Below are 18,879 nucleotides of genomic sequence, written 5' to 3' on the forward strand. Positions count from 1 at the left end.
ATATTAAAATAAAAAATTATTTTTAATTTATGTTGGAAATGAGAAGTACTTTTTACATAAAATTCAACTAAAGAACTATTTTTAATTTAAAATTAAAATTAAAAATTTTTCATTAATTTACCAATATATATTTAATTATAAAATATATATTAGACCCAAAAAACCGCACTGATGCCTTATAACAGGTTGACAGCCCCACTCACAACAGAAAAGCATGATAACAGCCAACGAGAAACCACCAAAACAGGTACCAACATGTAACAATCATCACGGGAAACCTGATGATCCATCGTCAAAACAATGAACTTAATAGCACCACTATGGCGACAATGATTAACACATCATATTGCTGCTAAACAACCTTAAAAGCATTGTAAACTGAATAACATAAGAAGCTACAATTCGAATCATTCTCTTCAAAACCAAAGCTCTTTCTCACTTGATAATATTCCGAGTCCACTGATAAAAAAATCTAAGAGGTATCACCAATAACCTAGCACAAAACAAAACTCAAGCCATTAAAGAGGATATAACTGTCTAAGACAACACAACCACATGTAATATAAATAAATGATAAACCAAGACCTAGCACCACCACCGCCTGTCCAGTACCCAGCCAGACCACAGACACAGAATTGGACTCCCACACAATGGCTGTAAGTGACGACACTATGTCAACCGGCCACTCCAAGCCCCACAAATGCAGAGCTCTTCTCAGTTCACTTTTTCTTTGCTGCCGATTTGGTAACCTTGGCTCCAGTCGGATCCTTCTTCTCCACACTCTTGATGACACCAACCGCAACCGTCTGCCTCATGTCCCTGACAGCAAACCTCCCAAGAGGAGGATACTCAGAAAAAGTCTCAACCACCATTGGCTTAGTGGGAATCATTTTAACAAATCCAGCATCACCATTTTTCAAGAACTTTGGCTCCTTCTCCAGCTCCTTACCAGACCGCCTGTCAATCTTGGTTAAAATCTCAGCAAATTTGACGGCAATGTGAGAGGTGTGACAGTCGAGGACTGGGGCATAACCATTCCCAATCTGCCCTGGGTGGTTCATTATAATAACTTGTGAGGTAAAGCTAGCGGCCTCTTTGGCCGGGTCATCCTTGGAGTTGGAGGCAACATACCCTCGCTTCAGATCCTTGACTGCAACATTCTTAACATTAAAGCCCACGTTGTCACCAGGAAGGGCCTCCTGGAGAGCCTCATGGTGCATCTCCACAGACTTGACTTCAGTTGTGAGGCCAGAGGGGCCGAAGGTGACAACCATTCCAGGCTTTAGGATTCCAGTCTCAACACGCCCCACAGGGACAGTTCCAATGCCTCCAATCTTGTAGACATCCTGAAGGGGAAGCCGCAGGGGCTTGTCTGATGGACGCTTGGGCTCTTGGATCATGTCAAGAGCTTCCAGTAGGGTTGGGCCCTTGTACCAGTCAAGGTTGGTGGATCTCTCAATCATGTTATCACCTTCAAAACCAGAAATTGGGACAAAGGGGATCTTTTCAGGGTTGTAGCCGACCTTCTTGAGGTATGAAGAAACCTCCTTCACAATCTCATCATACCTTGCCTTGGAATATTTTGGTGTGGTTGCATCCATCTGTCAACAAACGATACGTAACCTTCATTATGAATACACAATATGAACTAAGAAATACTTCTTAGCAGCCTTTATACATAGAGTGCATACTTACCTTGTTGCAGCAGCAGATCATCTGTTTCACTCCAAGGGTGAAAGCAAGAAGGGCATGCTCACGAGTCTGACCATCCTTGGAAATTCCAGCTTCAAAACCACCAGTTGTGGAGTCAATAATGAGGACAGCACAGTCAGCCTGAGATGTTCCTGTAATCATATTCTTGATGAAGTCACGATGCCCAGGAGCATCAATGACAGTACAGTAGTACTTGGTGGTCTCGAACTTCCATAGTGCAATATCAATGGTGATGCCACGCTCACGTTCAGCCTTAAGCTTGTCAAGCACCCAAGCATACTTGAATGACCTCTTGTTCATCTCAGCAGCTTCCTTCTCAAACCTCTCAATCACACGCTTGTCAATGCCTCCAAGCTTGTATATGAGATGTCCAGTGGTAGTAGACTTCCCGGAATCGACATGGCCAATGACCACAATGTTAATGTGAACCTTCTCCTTTCCCATTTACAAGTTCACAAAGGGCTATGATCTGCAAAATGGTTAGACCTTGATTACCAAACTATATAGATGAGGTTGACAAAATCTGCAAATTTTCTTGAGCCCATAGATGAGTTATGCAACATGCAAAGTTCAAAGACAAGGGGAAAATGCAAGTGTAAACTAGCAGGAAAAATATTGTGACAGAACTCATATCTTAAAAAGGTCAGACACCATGCCCACTAACAATTGTGGGAGCAACAATATCAATAGGAACATGACCATGGCAATGAGTCAGATTATCTTAGATTAAATTTGACAGCGATAGCTCCAAATAATCTTAACATCGAATTTTAGATAATCAAGTCCAGAGTTCAGCCATTAGTCACTTATGGACTACCGGCCTTTGCATCTTAATTCCACATATTTTAGGTCATCTGTAACAAAACACAGTAAAGTTTTATGTATCTCAAGCTTAAGCTCCATTTTAAGTCTAAATAGGAACAACATTCTGATAAAACAGGCAGCAGAGATGACCCCTTTTTTTTTTCGGGGGGGGGGTTTGGCTACCACTGTACAATACTGGAAAATAATTGTGTTAAATGTTAAAGGCTAAGGAATTGTAAGATCTTTAATAGAGTTTTCATTTTTAATTTCAGAAACTACAACTTTGTCATATGTATGATATGCTGGGAGATTATTCAACCATACCAAAAGAAGGATATAAAAGTAGAAAACAAATTCAAAGAAAATCTTACAATTTTCAGAAGCAAATGAAATTGCAAGTATATCAGATAGAATAAATACCCAGATGATACACAACATTCTAATGTTAAATGAATAAAATGGGAAGTGTTGGTGAAATCCATATGCAAAGAACTAAAGCAATCTACTTGCACTATGGTATTAAAGTCCATCATATTATATTTCCTTTCTTTTCCTCCTGAGGTACCTTTTTATTGCATTCTTTAATTATCAACATCAAAATTCAAATGCTTATATCATGTGAGGTTATTACATTTTTAAAGTTAATAGATGCATCAATCTCATCTAATTTTACAGATTTTTCTATTTCTTCACTTAAATAAACAAAATAACCATCTAATTACAATGGATGTTCTAGAGATCTTTTCCTGCAGCAAAGTTGATCTAAAAAAGATTCACCACTTTCATTGACATTCTCATTGTTTAATTCTAGTGGACTTCTTTGTTCAATTACTTCTAGAGGGTCATTAATTATTGTGGTTCTAATTAGGTTCTCCTAGGAATATTGCATTTCTACTTTCTACTAAATCCTTCTATTCATTATAAGATCTACTTCCTTTTAAAACTTCTAGATAAGCTAATGAACTCCATTTCTTAAATTGCTATGGTCGGGTTTTGGACTCATCCGTAATTTATATAGGGTTGATAGCTTTGGTAGGAACCCTATTTAATATATACATTTCAGTACTTAATGCATCACCCAAGAAAATTTTAAGCAGAAAAACATATGCAACCATAGATTTAGTCATATTTAAAATAAGTTCTATTATACCTTCCAGCAACATTTTGTTCTGAAGAGTAAGGGATGGTAGTTTAATGAATAATTCTATTTTCTTTACAAAATTGATTAAACTTGATGGAGTTGACCTCACCACCTATAACCGTTCCAAGGACTGTAATTTGTCTACCCAATTGGTTTCCTACCTCTATCATTGCTTTTCTCATCTCATTTTCTTCAAACACTCTAATTAAATCATCTTGCATGAAAGTTAACAAAGACAACTTAGTAATCAAATCATCTTTTTTCAATTTTTTCTAATTTCTTCCTCTCATTTTAGTTGGTATATCATGAAGTTTTGGTTTGTTGGTTTTTAGAATATATAAAGTCTATCTTGAATCGACATATATTCCACTTTATGTTTCGACATAGCAAAGTTAGATCCATTCAACTTCTCAATTTTAAATAACTTATTCATGGCAAATCTATAAGAACCAACTAAATTTTTTCTCTAAGAATTCAATTTAGAATAAGAAAAAAATTCACCTGATAAGGCCCAGGATATCCAATGAAGTAGCCAGATTTAGTTGATTGCTGTGATCAGTGTGTAGCGGTTGACCCAAGACATTTACCATCTCTAGATGCTCCTATTTTTTCTTAGGATGGAGATGCAAATGGCTCAAAAAGCGAAGACAAATAGTTAAAATATTTGTTGTTTGAAGTTAGGGTGGGTGGTAGAGTTGAGTCATTGGTTAACACATATTGATTCTCAAGAGTAGCGGAACAAAAGTTTTTTTTTTTTTTTTTTTGATCTATGACTTCTCAAACTCAAGAAGCCACGATGAAATGAGGAAGAAAGAGAACAACTCGTAAACAGCTACCTCCTTGACAACTTCCACACTCTCCTCCATAGGCTAGCATAAGGTGATCTAGGAAACTTCCAAAATAAAACAATGAAAGGGGTCCAGCAACAAAAAAACTTTCTCCTACTCAATATTGGTGTAAACCTGGCTCTCATACCAATGAGAGCAAAATGAGAAGGATAAGATTCCGATGATACAAGATAGGGAGAAATCACTCAAGCTCGTCTAGCCAAAACGCGCACATGGATAAGTTTGTTTTCGGCTGGGTTTATACCACATTCAATCTCAAATTCCAGCCTTTGTACAAGTGCTCAAATGTTCGTCCACAAATTTTTTCCATTTGTTTTCCAATGGATAAGTTTGTTTTCGGCTTAGGTAATTAATTGCAATGGAGTACCAATATCCTCTGCTGATTTGGGTTTCGTGGACACAACAATCAACAATAAGATTTTAGATTAGCAAATGTAGTGAACAAAACTGAGTGAATAAATACAAAAAAAACATAAAACTCATCTAGTTTCCTCGGATTCCTAGCATTTAATAAACATAAGAAAAATAAAAACAGTTCTACCATCAACAACAATAGCTACCATTTTCATCCATAGCTACCACAAAATTTTAAAAAAAATGCCTTAAATTAGATCTAAGGTGTTACTCCCCTTTTTCTAAGGACTCCTTTTTCCCTCACCGTTAACTCATAAACATTAGATCCAAGATTTATGATTCCAAACCTGGGTAAAAAACACCCTCCAAAACAGTTCCTAAATCTTAGGTCCAAGATTCACCATTACAAACCCAGAAAAACAAAAACCGCGATACCCACACAGATTGCTAGGGCTTGTCGATCGCACAATTATATCTCCCATCAAAAGAAAAACGAACCAAGAAAACGAGGATTTCAGACACCAATCAACCAGTAAAAATCAAAACAACTTAGAGAATTCAACGATTTGATCGAAACAAAAGGGATGCTGCAATAGAGGTGATCTAACCGAGAAGGAGGGATCGAATCGGCGGCCGCCTCGCTACTCGTGAGCTCTCCAAAGCCAGGGTGCGAGGTGAGAAAACCTTGCGTCCACTGAAATTTATAGTGGTCCGGATTACCAAAACGCCCACGGATTTCGGGGAATTGGCGAGGGCATTTTCGTCATTTAAAAATCTGGAGATGCCACTTTTGCCGGTTTCGGAACGGCCCACACGAAGGTCTCTGGTATCATCGTTTCCCGTTGGATATCTAAGTGGTGGGAGTAAAGTCATCAGATGGATTCTGGTCGTCGGATTAACATCCGATGGCTTGGGTAACTGTATTATTTGGTTACGGCACATAGTTAAGGTTATATGGTACGGTATAACCCCATATTCTGCTAGCTACAGCTTGTCACGTTGGGTTCAAATTCTATGGATCTGGAGAAATGTATTTTGAAGACAGGGCGCATATGTCAAGTTGTAGAAGCTAAGGAAAATTAAAGGCTCCAACTTGCTGCAACAAAAATTGTTACCATTCTAGCTTCATGCAACTCCTTTTGGGAAGTATCTTCAATTAATTGCTTGAAGTTTTCAAAATACCCCATAATAAATGTATTGCTATTGAAACAATTTTCTGATGTTACTCCCATTCCATGGAGATTGGTTGTTGGACTAGCATTTTTTTTTTTTTTTTGGTAGAAGTTGGAGGACTAGCCTTTAACCAAGAAAATATGCTTAGTAGATGGATTTCTGAATATAGATATTGGGTGGGATATGAAGAAGTTGCTTGTCATAATGATCAATAGATCTTGATAGGTTCATGGTCCTTCGAGGGGTTTTGGATGCCAATTGTAAAATTGATAATTGTAACAAGTATTCTGTTTAGAGAAAGAAAATATACCACACATATTCTTTTGTTGATCAAATTGTGAAAGTAAGTTTGGGCATATTTACTCTGGTCTAGGAAAATGTCAGCTTGGGAATGGTTGTATGATGAATAAGACATCAGATTTGCTTCAATAGTACATGCCGGCACATTGGGGAGGACAAAATGACGCGGTCACTAGTCATTCTTTTTCTGAGGTTCACCGGTCACCAGACATTGTCAGGGGAATGTTTTACTGTAGTCTGGCAAATGGTGAGGTAGGTGGAGCTCACTAAACCACTGGAAGAGGAGTTGTCACCAGCCAAAAGAGAAAAACGCACTTGAAAAGTATTCCACCAGCCTGAACAATGCATGGCCGTGAATGCTAATCAAAAACCATCACAATGTGGTACGTCTGTTCGTACAACAGTGATGTTTCTTTCACCAATCCTATGAGGTTCACAGCTCTAGAATGCTTCTGCAAGGGCCCATCAAGTAAACCGTCCATCATAAGATGACTTTTTTTTTTTTTTTTCTTTTGATAGTTCTGCTCGTAGATTGATGCAAGTTACGATAAACACTAAGTCATACAATCTATAGTTGTTTTTATTTTTATTTTATGGTAAAGAATCTATAGTTTTTTTTTTTTTTTTTTGATGTACAAATTAGCTATTGTAACTAAACAGTGCATTGTAAGCCAAAAAAAAAAAAAGAAAGAAAGAAATTTTTGCTAGTAAAACTAGAAACCCTGTCGCCTTTGGATCTGTCCAAACGGTCACCCCTAGGCTTGAGATGTTGTTTTGGGGGTTTGTTTCCCATGAGGGGATTTCAGTCAACTTGCGCCCATGATGATAGAGATCACTGGTGTTGCCAACGTTAGACTGGAGAATTATTCACGTCTACTTCAGTGGAAATATAAGAGCAGATTGGATAACAAAGTAGCAAGACAAATAATTCCCTGTCCAGTTCAAGATTCAAACTTTGAAAGGACCTATAAACCCTTCCGGAGGTTCCTTCACCATGCCATTGCACTGTCTGTCCAGAAACAACATCATGGATTGGACTGCTTCTTTTGTTGCTGAAGATATCGGAGACTGGACCTAATGTGAAAATGATGAATGCCCTCGAACCATGCAAGACATTTTATATTCTGATTTTTTAGACTACATTCATATTAAAATAGTGTGATAGCTCGTTTGTACCAAAAAAAAACCTATAAACCCTTACACAAATAAATAAATAAATTTATAAACCCCTCTTGCTAATTAACTTACATACAAGTATATTATTGATTATAATTATCGCTTGTAGGCCTCTCACATATTTTTAATTAAAAAGAAAAAGGCACGTATACATGCACCCAAAAAGATACGTCCACATCACACTGATCTTCAGTGCCCCAAGACAGTTATACAGGCATTCCAATGTGGCATACCAAGAAATCACGTAGGAGCTGGTATTTAATAATCAAGGAGCTGATACTTAAAGCGAACCACCTCTGGATAAGTCTGGAAGAACCTCAGATGCAGAGAAACATGATAGGAGCTGCAAAATAGTTGTCTGAAATGAAAAAAATAGGTGTACAATTCCTGCTTCAGCTGAGTACATGAGAATATTTATAACCAACAACACAAGTTACAAAATAAAGCCGAGTGCACGCAAGAGCAGCATCTTTGAAGAATGCGATGCAGCAATAAAGCTGAGAATAACTTAAATCAAGCTAGAATACGGATCAAAAAAGCGAACGAGATTACAATGATCCTGGAGAGTGGCTTGCAAAGAACTTTTATAGCTTACGACCCCGGTTGTGGAGTGGTAGGAACCTTTGCTTGATCAGCATCAATCATTGACTCGATACAAAATTCACCTGCTTTATATGAGAACGGACCATAGGACCTGATGCAACATATCAGAAGCCCTGCAAGAGAAGCGTGTGCATTTATACCTCAATTTTATGCCAGATAAGTATGTCAATGTGCTTGCAAATATGCATGCAATTGAACCTGAAAATGTGTTTGCATGCACTAATTAAATTGGCCGGTCCTGTTAAATTTGCTAAACATGGCTTTTCTACAAAGCAGGCAAAATGAAAATTTCTGGTGTTCCCTTTTGTATTCTCTAATCCAATCTCCATAAACTATATGTGGAAGTTGCACAAAAGTGGCATGAACATTTCGTAGTTAATTAACCTGTTTGAAAATAACAAAATGATTTTTTGATCATTAAGCATGCAAATTATAATATCCAAGAGAGAATACCATTTCCAACCCAAGAGAACGGCACTGGTCAAATGCTCCTGGAGTAACATATTCAGAGACTGGCATATGACGCTTAGATGGTCTCTTGTACTGACCAAAAGTCATAACATCAACTACAGCTGCCCTCACTTTCTCCATTGTGCTGATCACCTGATCAGGTGTTTCTCCACAACCCAACATTATCGAGGTCTTTGTTAGAGTGCCAGCAAGAGCATATTCTTTTGCCATTTTACGGACATCAATTGATAGCTTGAAGTTAGCATGATGATCTCGCACCATGCTCTGCAGCTCTTCAACTGTCTCAATGTTGTGAGCAAAAACATCTAATCCTGATTTTGAGACTCTCTCCACACAGCTGGGGTCTCCTCGAAAATCAGGAACTGCATAAATCATAATCATTAATGTAGAAATTAAGGATGTAGGAAACCAAGGAGCGAGATAAGTCTTAAGACAAAAAAACAATCTGATGTTGCTTTCATTTTGCATCTAGCAAACCAGCAGAACATACAATCAGTTGACTAAGCATGAGATAAAGCATCAAGTATTTGAAGAGTGTAAAGGAACAACAAGTTTTCCCTTTTCTTCCCCCTTTTATTTGAGAGAAAGGGAGAGAAACCGAACCTGAATTTAATTACCCAGGCTCAGACCATGAATACCACCCAAGATTTAAACCTGAATCCTCTGCCTCTTGAGCAGAAGGGTGTTAGCACTGAGGCAAGCCCCAGTTCACAGGAACAACATATTTATACGACTCACAAAAACATATGCCTCAGATAGTTTCCAGAAGATGAGGCAATTAAACAGCACAGAGATTTTTTTCTCAAGCACATTTCAGAATGGAAGGAGTTTTCGTGGACATGAGAAAAAACAAAAAGGGTTCCGCCCTCATTCTCTTCCTCTCCTCCCATCAATGATTCATCCAAACAATTACAAGAGCATGAAACTATGGAGGCCAGAGAAGTCAGTAATGTGACTTAGCAATATCAGAAAAATTAGAGAATGGATGTGATCATGTATAGAACCCAATACATCCACATTCCAGATGTAATGTAGTTGTCTATCAAGATACCCATTCTTGTGGATACTAGAGCTTTATCAGATAGGCAGACAATCACTTAAGTTTATAAGAATGATTGTACGCTAAATAACAAGGATATAAAAAAAATGCTTCATACCAAGTGCTTCTATTACATGCTTGGTTTCAGAAACTTTAACTCGTGCACTGTTTCAGCAAAATGCCCACTTCCCTGATCAGGCAAGTCATCTCGGTCGATGCTAGTAATCACCACATAATCCAAACCCCAGGAGGCAATTGCTTCAGCAACATTGGAGGGTTCATCTGGATCTGGTAGAGGGGGAGTGCGTGATGTCTTTACATTACAAAATCTGGAAGGGTGTTAGGTAGAAACATCAGTGGTTAGTATATCTGGAAAAATAACAAAAAGTCAGTCTTTGCAGATTACGTACCAGCAATGCAAACAAGATCAGTGACAAAATCCATATAAAATTATCTTTAATAGGAACAAATATGCAAGGTGAGATCCTCATTTTTACAATATATATCAGTCTTGCAATATCATGATTTAAAAAAAAAAAAAGTAATGCATGAATAACAATCAAAATGATATCCACCCATATCAACTCCATAAACTGTTGGGCATCACAACCGTGAAGTGTGAACAAATTCTATTACCACATTTATTTAACCTTCATTTCTCTCAAGTTTCTCATATTCTCGTGATGAAATTTTAGGTAGGGTTTTCTAATTGTCGAATGTGGAAAGTAAATACAAATGCCCCCCCAGGTTTTACAACTTAAAGGCGAAGTTGCGGTGATACACTTCCGAATCATTAAAGGCAGATACAAATCCAGATTATAGCATGCAATTCATACTTTGAGAAATAGGTTCCCTAAGAAAATCCACTTTTATTTTCTGCTGCTGTCCCTAGGCCTGAAAGGTGACATCAAATGCATACCACTAGATTTTCACTGGATTATTAGCATTTCCATTTTTACGAGTGGCGACTTCTTTTTCTAAACCAAGAGAAATATGCTTCTGGAGCTGTTCTTGATGATTTACCTTCCTACACATAAGATAGGTTCTGTACTCTGTTAGTCTGTTGCCTTGTATACGTAAGAAATCCATTATGATTTCCTATATCACAAAGTTCAATTTCTAATACCAAATAAGTTGTTAGGCCTTTTCTTCAACCCAGATTTTACCACGTGTTCTCAACTGAGTATCTTAATGGAGGTTATTTACTATGCTAGGGTAAAAAGACAATACCCCATCCCATGGCCACTATGCCAGCAAATACAAAAATATATCAAATTATATTTATTTATAATTTATATGGCTTGATGGATAGCCAAAGCTCATTATATATTGCTTGCTGTAGAATTAAGTGGCGTGTGCTGTGTCAAATTCATAAAATTAGAATATGCCATCTTTGTACTTTAGATGCCTTGGCTGCTTTATCATGGATGGGCTAAATAGAAGTCCACTTCACCCCTAGTCCAAACCCACTTCAAGGCATTTATTTATAATTTGATTTAGTATAGGAACTCGTGTTAGCTCTTTTTGGACTGAAGTGAGTTTGGTTGTCCGGTTAACCAGACAGGATTGAAATGATGTTAAATTGAACTGCATGTACCAAATAATTCCTATGAAAATTCGCTAGTAACTATGAAAGTATACTTAACTCCAATTATTTAATTAATTTGGTTAAATTAATAAGAATAAAATACCAACACTTAAAAGACACCCAGTGAGGATTCAAGAACAGAGAACTAGAACAACCTACAAAATAAACCGCTTTTGCATCGCCCACCTTGTTTGATGGGAGACGACGCCATTGAAGAAGAGTTCTTACAGGGCCTCTCCAACTATCCTTGGGAACTTCCCTTGAAAGAAAATATTTGGGATCGGTTCATGGAAAGGGCCTCTGCAATAATCTATTGATGGGATTCATTGGTGATGGCCACGTTCTCCTTCTACTTCCATGATCGGGTCCGCAAGCAGTGGGCCAAGTCGAAGTCCATGGAGGACCTCACTGGAATGAATCCGTCCCCCTACAAGCACCAAGAAAGAAGCCTTAGAAATCCAAAGAAAGAAGATGCTAAAAAAAAAAAAAAAGCCCCAAGATCATCTTCAAAAAAGGAAGGGAAGAGCTTACACATTCGGAACAAAGATTAGAATTTTTCGGGAAAGGGGAGCGGCGAGAAGGGACGAAAAACCTCAAGTGGAGATCTCTTAGGGGAGAGGTGGGAGGATCAAGAGTAGGTAGGATATGGAAGGAGAGAACCCAACATTATCCGTATACTGGAAATCAAATCTTTTCGAGGGAAAGAAACTCCGGGATTCAGATCGTTAGAGCTTCTGCTTTTTGTTCCAGAGGACAGAGCTTTTGATTCTTGTTCCAAAGGAATGAGAGAGAGCACTTCTGATTCTTGTTTCGGAGAAATGAGAGAGAGCTTCCGATTCTTGTTTAAGAGGGACGAGAGGAACAGCAAGAGAGCACGTTTTTTATGGTCGTTCTAGAGGAATGAGAGAGGGAGAGAGAGAAGGAGAAAGAGCTTATGATTCGTGCTTCAGAGGAGCGAGAGAGAGATTTTGATTCTTACTCTAGTGGAACGAGAGGGAAGCCCAAAGAAGCGGGACTTGGGTTGGGGTTTATGCTGGAGTGGATTTCTGTATGCTTGACCGCTCGCAACTGCTTTTATTACTGAGGATTTTAACGTCCATTTGTGGATCGGACTTCAACTTTTAAATTTCGTTGATCAAAATTATTACTCTCAATCTATTAACAATAGAGGTTTAAGTTTAAATCTCTCATAAGATAAAAATATCTTCAAATTACATACAGTAGTCTTCCTAAATTCCCATCTTCCTACTTTTCTTATTCCCGATGGATACCTCCAGCAACCTATTTTCAGCGAATTTTTATTCACGCTACCGACGTTGGGGACTGCAGCGTTGTTCCGAGACCTTCTCTTGGATGGCAACGACGACGGAGGTGGTGGACATAGGTGGAGGCAAAGCTCGCTTCCCTTCTTCCCGACGAGTACCTTCGGTGATCTATTTTTCGTATAATTTCAGTCATGCTACCAACGGCGGGACCTGCGGCGCTACGACATGCTCTTCGGTCACAACGACGACGGAGGTGACGGACGTGGGTGGAGGCAAAGCCCGTCGATATTTTTTTTTTTCTCTTTTTTTTTCTATTTTTTTTCTATCTCTTTACCATAGATTTTAGTAATTTTAATCGATACATTATTAGAATAAAGATTCTCTTACTTATAAATAGAACTGCATGAATATTGAATATTCTGCTGCAAGAGAGTTTTTGTTGATAAAGATAGATATCAAATCATCATTTCAAAAAAAAAAATCCATGTTAGAAAGAGTAATGCTATTGATAATAAAATCTGATTTTGTTAGTCAAACTAATTTCAATCACACACACACAACTTGGGTTTCAAACATATTCATATGTAATTTAATTTTATTAGTCAAAATTAGTTTCTATGATAATGTAATCTAATATGTATCATTTTAATTTAATTTATAATGCAGTGTTACAATGGTTAGTTCAAGGAGAGTCAAAGTATTTTGTATTGATCCAACGAATATGACGAATGGAAGGTGCTATTTCAACTACTACATCGAGGTTATGAATATACTTACGGAGTCAATGTCCAAGGAGCAGAAGGTGAGGGTGGCTGCGATTCCATTTGGCCATTTGCTCCGACTTCCATACATCAAGCAGAGCAGGTCATTATTGGATGCATTGCTCTCCTTCTAGGATGATGAGAAGGAGGACTTTAGATTGGATAGGACTGTGGTTCTTTTTATGGAGACCAACATTGCTTTCATCCCTTAATTTGAGGGCTACGGGTGATGAGGTTGAATTGTATAGGAAAGAAAAGGTTCAGTCGGACCTTATTATCTGATTTTTTGATGGTGACCATAAAAAGACTACTAAGGACTTAGTTAAAAATAAATTGATGTCTCTTGTTGGGAAGTCTGGATTGTAGGACATGAAAAATTTTATTAAGTGTTGGGTTCTTTATCTTTTTATAATTATTCTTTTTCCAACTGCACGCTATCATGTTCTTAAGACATTATGTCCATATCTTGATGATTTGGACCGTTTAGGATTATATAGTTAGGATCTTGCAGTTTTTTTTTCCTTCAACAGCAGATTCCTAACCTAACAAAGAGTGCTCATATAAGAAACACGATCGAAAGAGGCTCTACTGGATATATAGATGGATGTACAGTGGCTCTAGTGGTAAGATTATCTATATTTATTTTTAATTAAATTATTTGATAGTCAATCTAATATGGTATCTGTTACTTTAATATGATACACAATTAGTCTTGCATAATACGCAGTTAATATAAAATGGTACATAACTAATTTGTTATGATACATAGTTAATCTATTATGGTACACAGTTAATCTATATTGGTACACAGTTAATCTGTTATGGTACACAGTTAATCTATATTGATACACAGTTAATCTGTTATGGTACACAGTTAATTTATATTGATACACAGTTAATCTATTATGGTATATAATTAATATATATCGATACACAATTAATTTATATTGGTATACAGTTAATTTATTATGGTACACAATTAATCTATTATGGTACACTATTAATCTGTTATAGTACACAGTTAATATATATCGATATACAGTTAATCTATATTGGTACACAATTAATCTATTATGGTATATAGTTAATTTAACATTATTTTAGTATGGTAAACAATAAATTTATTATGGTACATAGTTAATCTAATATTATTTTGGTATAGTACATAATTAGATTTTTTTAAAATATAATGATTATATTACTTTGTTTATGCAGGCATGGGCTGTTGAGCATGCGAACAGTCTACTTAGAAATCATAGACCACTATTCATTTATCTCCATCTTTTACATTAGAGTAACGCCCCATTTCCTCGCAAGATGGAGGCAATCACCGAAGCTATAAAGAAATTAAAAATATTTGAGATATTAGCTTTTGTATCTAATATCATACAAATTTCAAAAGAAGCATAACTAAATTTTTTTGTCTTTGATAGGTGATCTAAAGGATAGATCCTAAGGAGGATGAGTTGCACCTCCTATCGCAAGGAAGGCCACAGGGGGCGATTCTGATACAGAGGCAGGCACCTATAAAATCTAATTTTTTTTATTTTCTGTACTTCATATTAGTTACATAACTCACATATTATTAGATACACTATATTTGAATGGAACACTTAAAATTTTACTATGTAAGAACACATAGCTCCTCACTGCACGTTACCTATTGCATACAATCTTTAAGATCTTTTGTGGTGTTTCAGGTTCCGTCATCTAGCTAGCTCAGACAATATCTAATTCATGCTTTAGAGACATGTATGGCAGTGGTTGGGAGGTTCTTTATTTGTCATAGTTTCCACTTAGAGGATCCTCAACTCATCGAGGATGTTGCAGCGAAAGATGCATGGATTCTTGCCTTCGATAGGAGGCTTTCGTGCATCAAGAAGATGCTCCATGATAAGGGTTTAATGTCAGCAGATGATATTACAAGCATGGATGCAGATCCTATTGAGATGAGTACTTGTAGTACAAAAATTTAGGTATGATGTTATTTCTAACCTAAATAATCTTATTTATTAGGTGAGGGCAAAGCATTCTGTTGTACATGAAGAGCCCCACTCAGCTGAAGTTGACCCTACTATCTCTCATAGTAGTGAAATTATGGAGGTAGTTTTTTTATTAATTTATAATCAAACATACGATTTTATAGTTATAATAGGAATGCTTATTGTCTCCAACATGTTTGTTGTTAATAGGTCACTTTCATGGCTGAAGTTGAGTGTGAGAAGGATTGTACCACCACCAAACATGTGTCCTCGTTATGCAGGCGAGTGAAATGGGATCTCACGAGAGAAAGCCTACGAAGAAGGGAAAGGCTGTATCATATATTCTTAAGACCTATAAACATGCAAAGAAGAAATAACAAAAAAAAAATATAGATAAAAGAAGTACAATCTTATCCACCAGCGAGAGTGATCCAGATGCTCACCACTTGTCATTTTTGGAGCCTATCACTATTGTACTGATGGAGCTACGTCAATCAGTTAAGGATGAAGAACGATTATCTCCTAGAGAAGTCTAGAATTTTTTTCATATATTAATTATTAAATCACTGTGATGGTTTTTGTCTTTGTATCATGTGCTTGTATGATATATATTAAATATTCAATATATTTACTCAAAATATTTCTTATATTTCATCACTTTTAGCATATTCGAGATTTCAGTATAATTATAAATGTTGAAACATTGATGCTACCAGATAGGCCAATACAATTGGCACAGAGATGCACCTATCATGGGAAGGGGAAGGGTATACTCTATCATTTTTTGAAGCATCAATTGATTTCTATGTCAATGAAGATCACTCTGAGTAAGTCAATAGAATATATTTTCTATGTCACATTGTTCAGAATAAGTTCTTTTGTTAATACTTGCATCTTTTATATAGTGAGACTATCTGAGAGGATCAAGATATATCTAAACCTTCTTGCACATGTCATGCATTGGATCAGCTCCTATATGATAGGCCGCTATGGAGTGATGTATAAAAATTAACTGCTCACCTATTTCCCTTGCTCCTATTTTTTTTTATCCTAATAATTCTTTTTGGATCATGTACAGCTCATTAATGTATACTTCCATATTATGGAGCTATTCCATATAGAGTATAGGGAGCCCGTGGAGAATGCTGCTTTATTTTTGCATTGCAAGATATAGATACAAAAACTATTACAAGCATGCATTTTATTTTCAACTAATGGATGTTACGAGTTATTCATCTCTTTTTCTATTTTTGTGTAGACTGCTATGCTTCAATGCCTTTCGGGGGACACTATGATGATCCGTGAAGTCACCAATCAAATCATAGATTCAACACAATAGAGTATACAAAAATAGATGGCTGATATCCGATTAGTTGATCTCGAGCACTGTAGGTACTTGTTCATTCTGATGAACACATCATGGCATTGGTACCTCTTAGTCTTGGATTTGAAGGAGCAATGATTTGAACGCTACAACTCGATGTGGAGCTTCAACATATCAGATGATGCAAATAAATATATGTTAATATTGTTCAACATTTGTTTGTTGCTTTTATTTGTAACAACATTTATTTCTAATGTATTATATTATGTGCTATGTTTTGTAGGCAATGTTTTTGTATTTTTGGTTGTCAGAATGAGTAGAAATCCATATCCTTGAAGCTTAAGTTCGAGATGTTCATAATTGTACGCAGCAACGCTATGATACCTTAGATTATGGGATGCATATACTGATATTTGCAGAGATCCTCACAAGAGGCAGTGAGAGACCATTGTACGATGAATTTAAGAATGCTTCATTATATAGGAGTTGGATTGCGAGCAATATTTTGTTCCATGGGTACTGTGTTACATATAAAAAATTTTGCTCATGGTGTGGGAAGAAGATAAGTACAAAAGATTAGGATATGAAGTACTATGCAAACAATCTTGGTAGTTTATATCAAATGTAAACAATTTTATAAATTATGTCCTTATATTGTTTTGATATATATATTATATTTAATAACATCTAAAATTTTTCTACAATATGGCATGTTCGAATATGCAGCAGGTAAATACTATATTCACTGTGTATGTGTGGCAATATAATTATTTGCAATTCAATATTCAGTGTGTACCAGATAAATATAATTGCTCTACTCATTTGTGCCGATGTCGGTGGTGCCGGAGGCATCATCCTTTAAAGATGAAACTTCGGCCTCTACCTATTTAAATTTTGTGTATATCTCATCAGCCTGTGCAGCATTAAAGAAGCAAATTGATATCACATAAGTAAATATAATTTAAACAAAATGATGCTATTATCATATAAGTATTGATATCATATAATCTAATCAGAGGTTTCAGATGATATGTCATCTACTTACTTTACTTTTTTCTATCCTATAATTTATGAGAAATCTTTTAAGAAGTATTTGAGCTAAAAAAAATCTAAAATTGAAGTTTAATCACTTAAGAAAAGCTAATTTAAGAAATCGAGTCAACTCTTAGCATAATCGAGTCGACTCTGGCACAATCTAGATATAACACACAGGCCTGGCATGCTAGCGAGCCGACTCCAATTTTTTGAGGGTCGACTCCAATCGGGCAATCCTAAAAATGTAATTCTCAATTTTTTTTTGAGAGAGTCGGCTCCTACAGAGTATGAGTTGACTCGAGATCGTGCCAGTCTCCTCCAGCATGTCAGGGTCGACTCCAATTAATCTGAGATCGACTCCTATCCTTCTTGAAACTTAAGATATCTCAATTTGAGCTTGTTTTAGTGCAGAGGTCAGCTCCACTAAGTCTTAAACCTGAAAAATCTTCTTTAAAGTCCTTGACTTAATATATTTTGAGGAAACAAAAAATAGGAGAAAATCTGTGCAGGGCTTGAGAGGGTGATGCCTAAGGTCATCCCTCATTCCTTGTGCTCATTAAGGAGCTTAGGTTGATTGATATTATTTAAACTCTTGTTCTTATTATTTTTTATATATACAAGTTTTGGGTGTTCCAAAAATTGATGAAGATTAACTGTGTACCACTGCACAACATATATCACTTTTAAAGCACATTTGTGACATTCTTCACTTAAACTTTTTAAAGAACCCAATTCATCCTCCACTCTCATAGGTTGCATAGCATGGGCAATAGTACTATCTATAGTTAATTGTATATCATGTTAATTTAACTGTATGCAGTATTCATTTAACTGTGTATCATATTAATTTGACTGTGTATGATATTTAGTTAACTGTGTATCATATTTAGTTAACTATGTACTATGTTAATTTAACTGTGTATTATGTTAATTTAACTGTATACTATATTTAGTTAACTATGTACCATATTAATTTAACTGTATGTGATGTTTATTTAACTGTAAACCATATTTAGTTAACTGTGCATCATATTAATTGAACTATGCATCATGTTTGATTAACTGTATACCATATTAATTTAACTGTATACCATATTAATTTAACTGTATACCATATTAATTTAACTGTGTGCAGTATTTATTTAACTATGTACTATATTAATTTAACTGTGTACCATATTTAGTTAACTGTGTACCATATTTAGTTAACTATATGCAGTATTAATTTAACTATGTACCATATTAATTTAACTAAATATCATATTTAGTTAACTATGTACTATATTAATTTAACTGTATTTA

General features: G+C 36.1%; 1 protein-coding gene and 2 pseudogenes across 1 annotated transcript; 1 reads left to right on the forward strand and 2 right to left on the reverse strand.

Moving 5' to 3' along the window:
* Positions 1-346: 346 nt before the first annotated feature.
* On the reverse strand, positions 347-5,581 carry LOC105041632 (elongation factor 1-alpha). Its single transcript, XM_010918599.3, has 3 exons — positions 5,469-5,581; positions 1,696-2,182; positions 347-1,601 (listed from the first exon to the last, which is right to left on the reverse strand). The coding sequence occupies exons 2-3, from the start codon at positions 2,155-2,157 to the stop codon at positions 720-722; spliced, it is 1,344 nt and encodes a 447-aa protein (XP_010916901.1). The 5' UTR covers positions 2,158-2,182; positions 5,469-5,581; the 3' UTR covers positions 347-719.
* LOC105041780 (lipoyl synthase 1, mitochondrial-like) lies at positions 5,464-12,592 on the reverse strand (annotated as a pseudogene).
* Positions 12,593-13,196: 604 nt separating this feature from the next.
* LOC114914008 (uncharacterized) lies at positions 13,197-16,858 on the forward strand (annotated as a pseudogene).
* Positions 16,859-18,879: the final 2,021 nt, after the last annotated feature.

The sequence above is a fragment of the Elaeis guineensis genome, chromosome 3, assembly GCF_000442705.2.
Source record: "Elaeis guineensis isolate ETL-2024a chromosome 3, EG11, whole genome shotgun sequence".
Lineage (NCBI taxonomy): Eukaryota > Viridiplantae > Streptophyta > Magnoliopsida > Arecales > Arecaceae > Elaeis > Elaeis guineensis.

Coding starts and splice junctions, on each gene's coding strand:
- LOC105041632 (XM_010918599.3), bottom strand. CDS start 2,157: ATGGGAAAGGAGAAGGTTCACATTAACATTGTGGTCATTGGCCATGTC. Junction 1,602..1,695: donor TGATCTGCTGCTGCAACAAG/GTAAGTATGCAC, acceptor GTTTGTTGACAG/ATGGATGCAACCACACCAAA.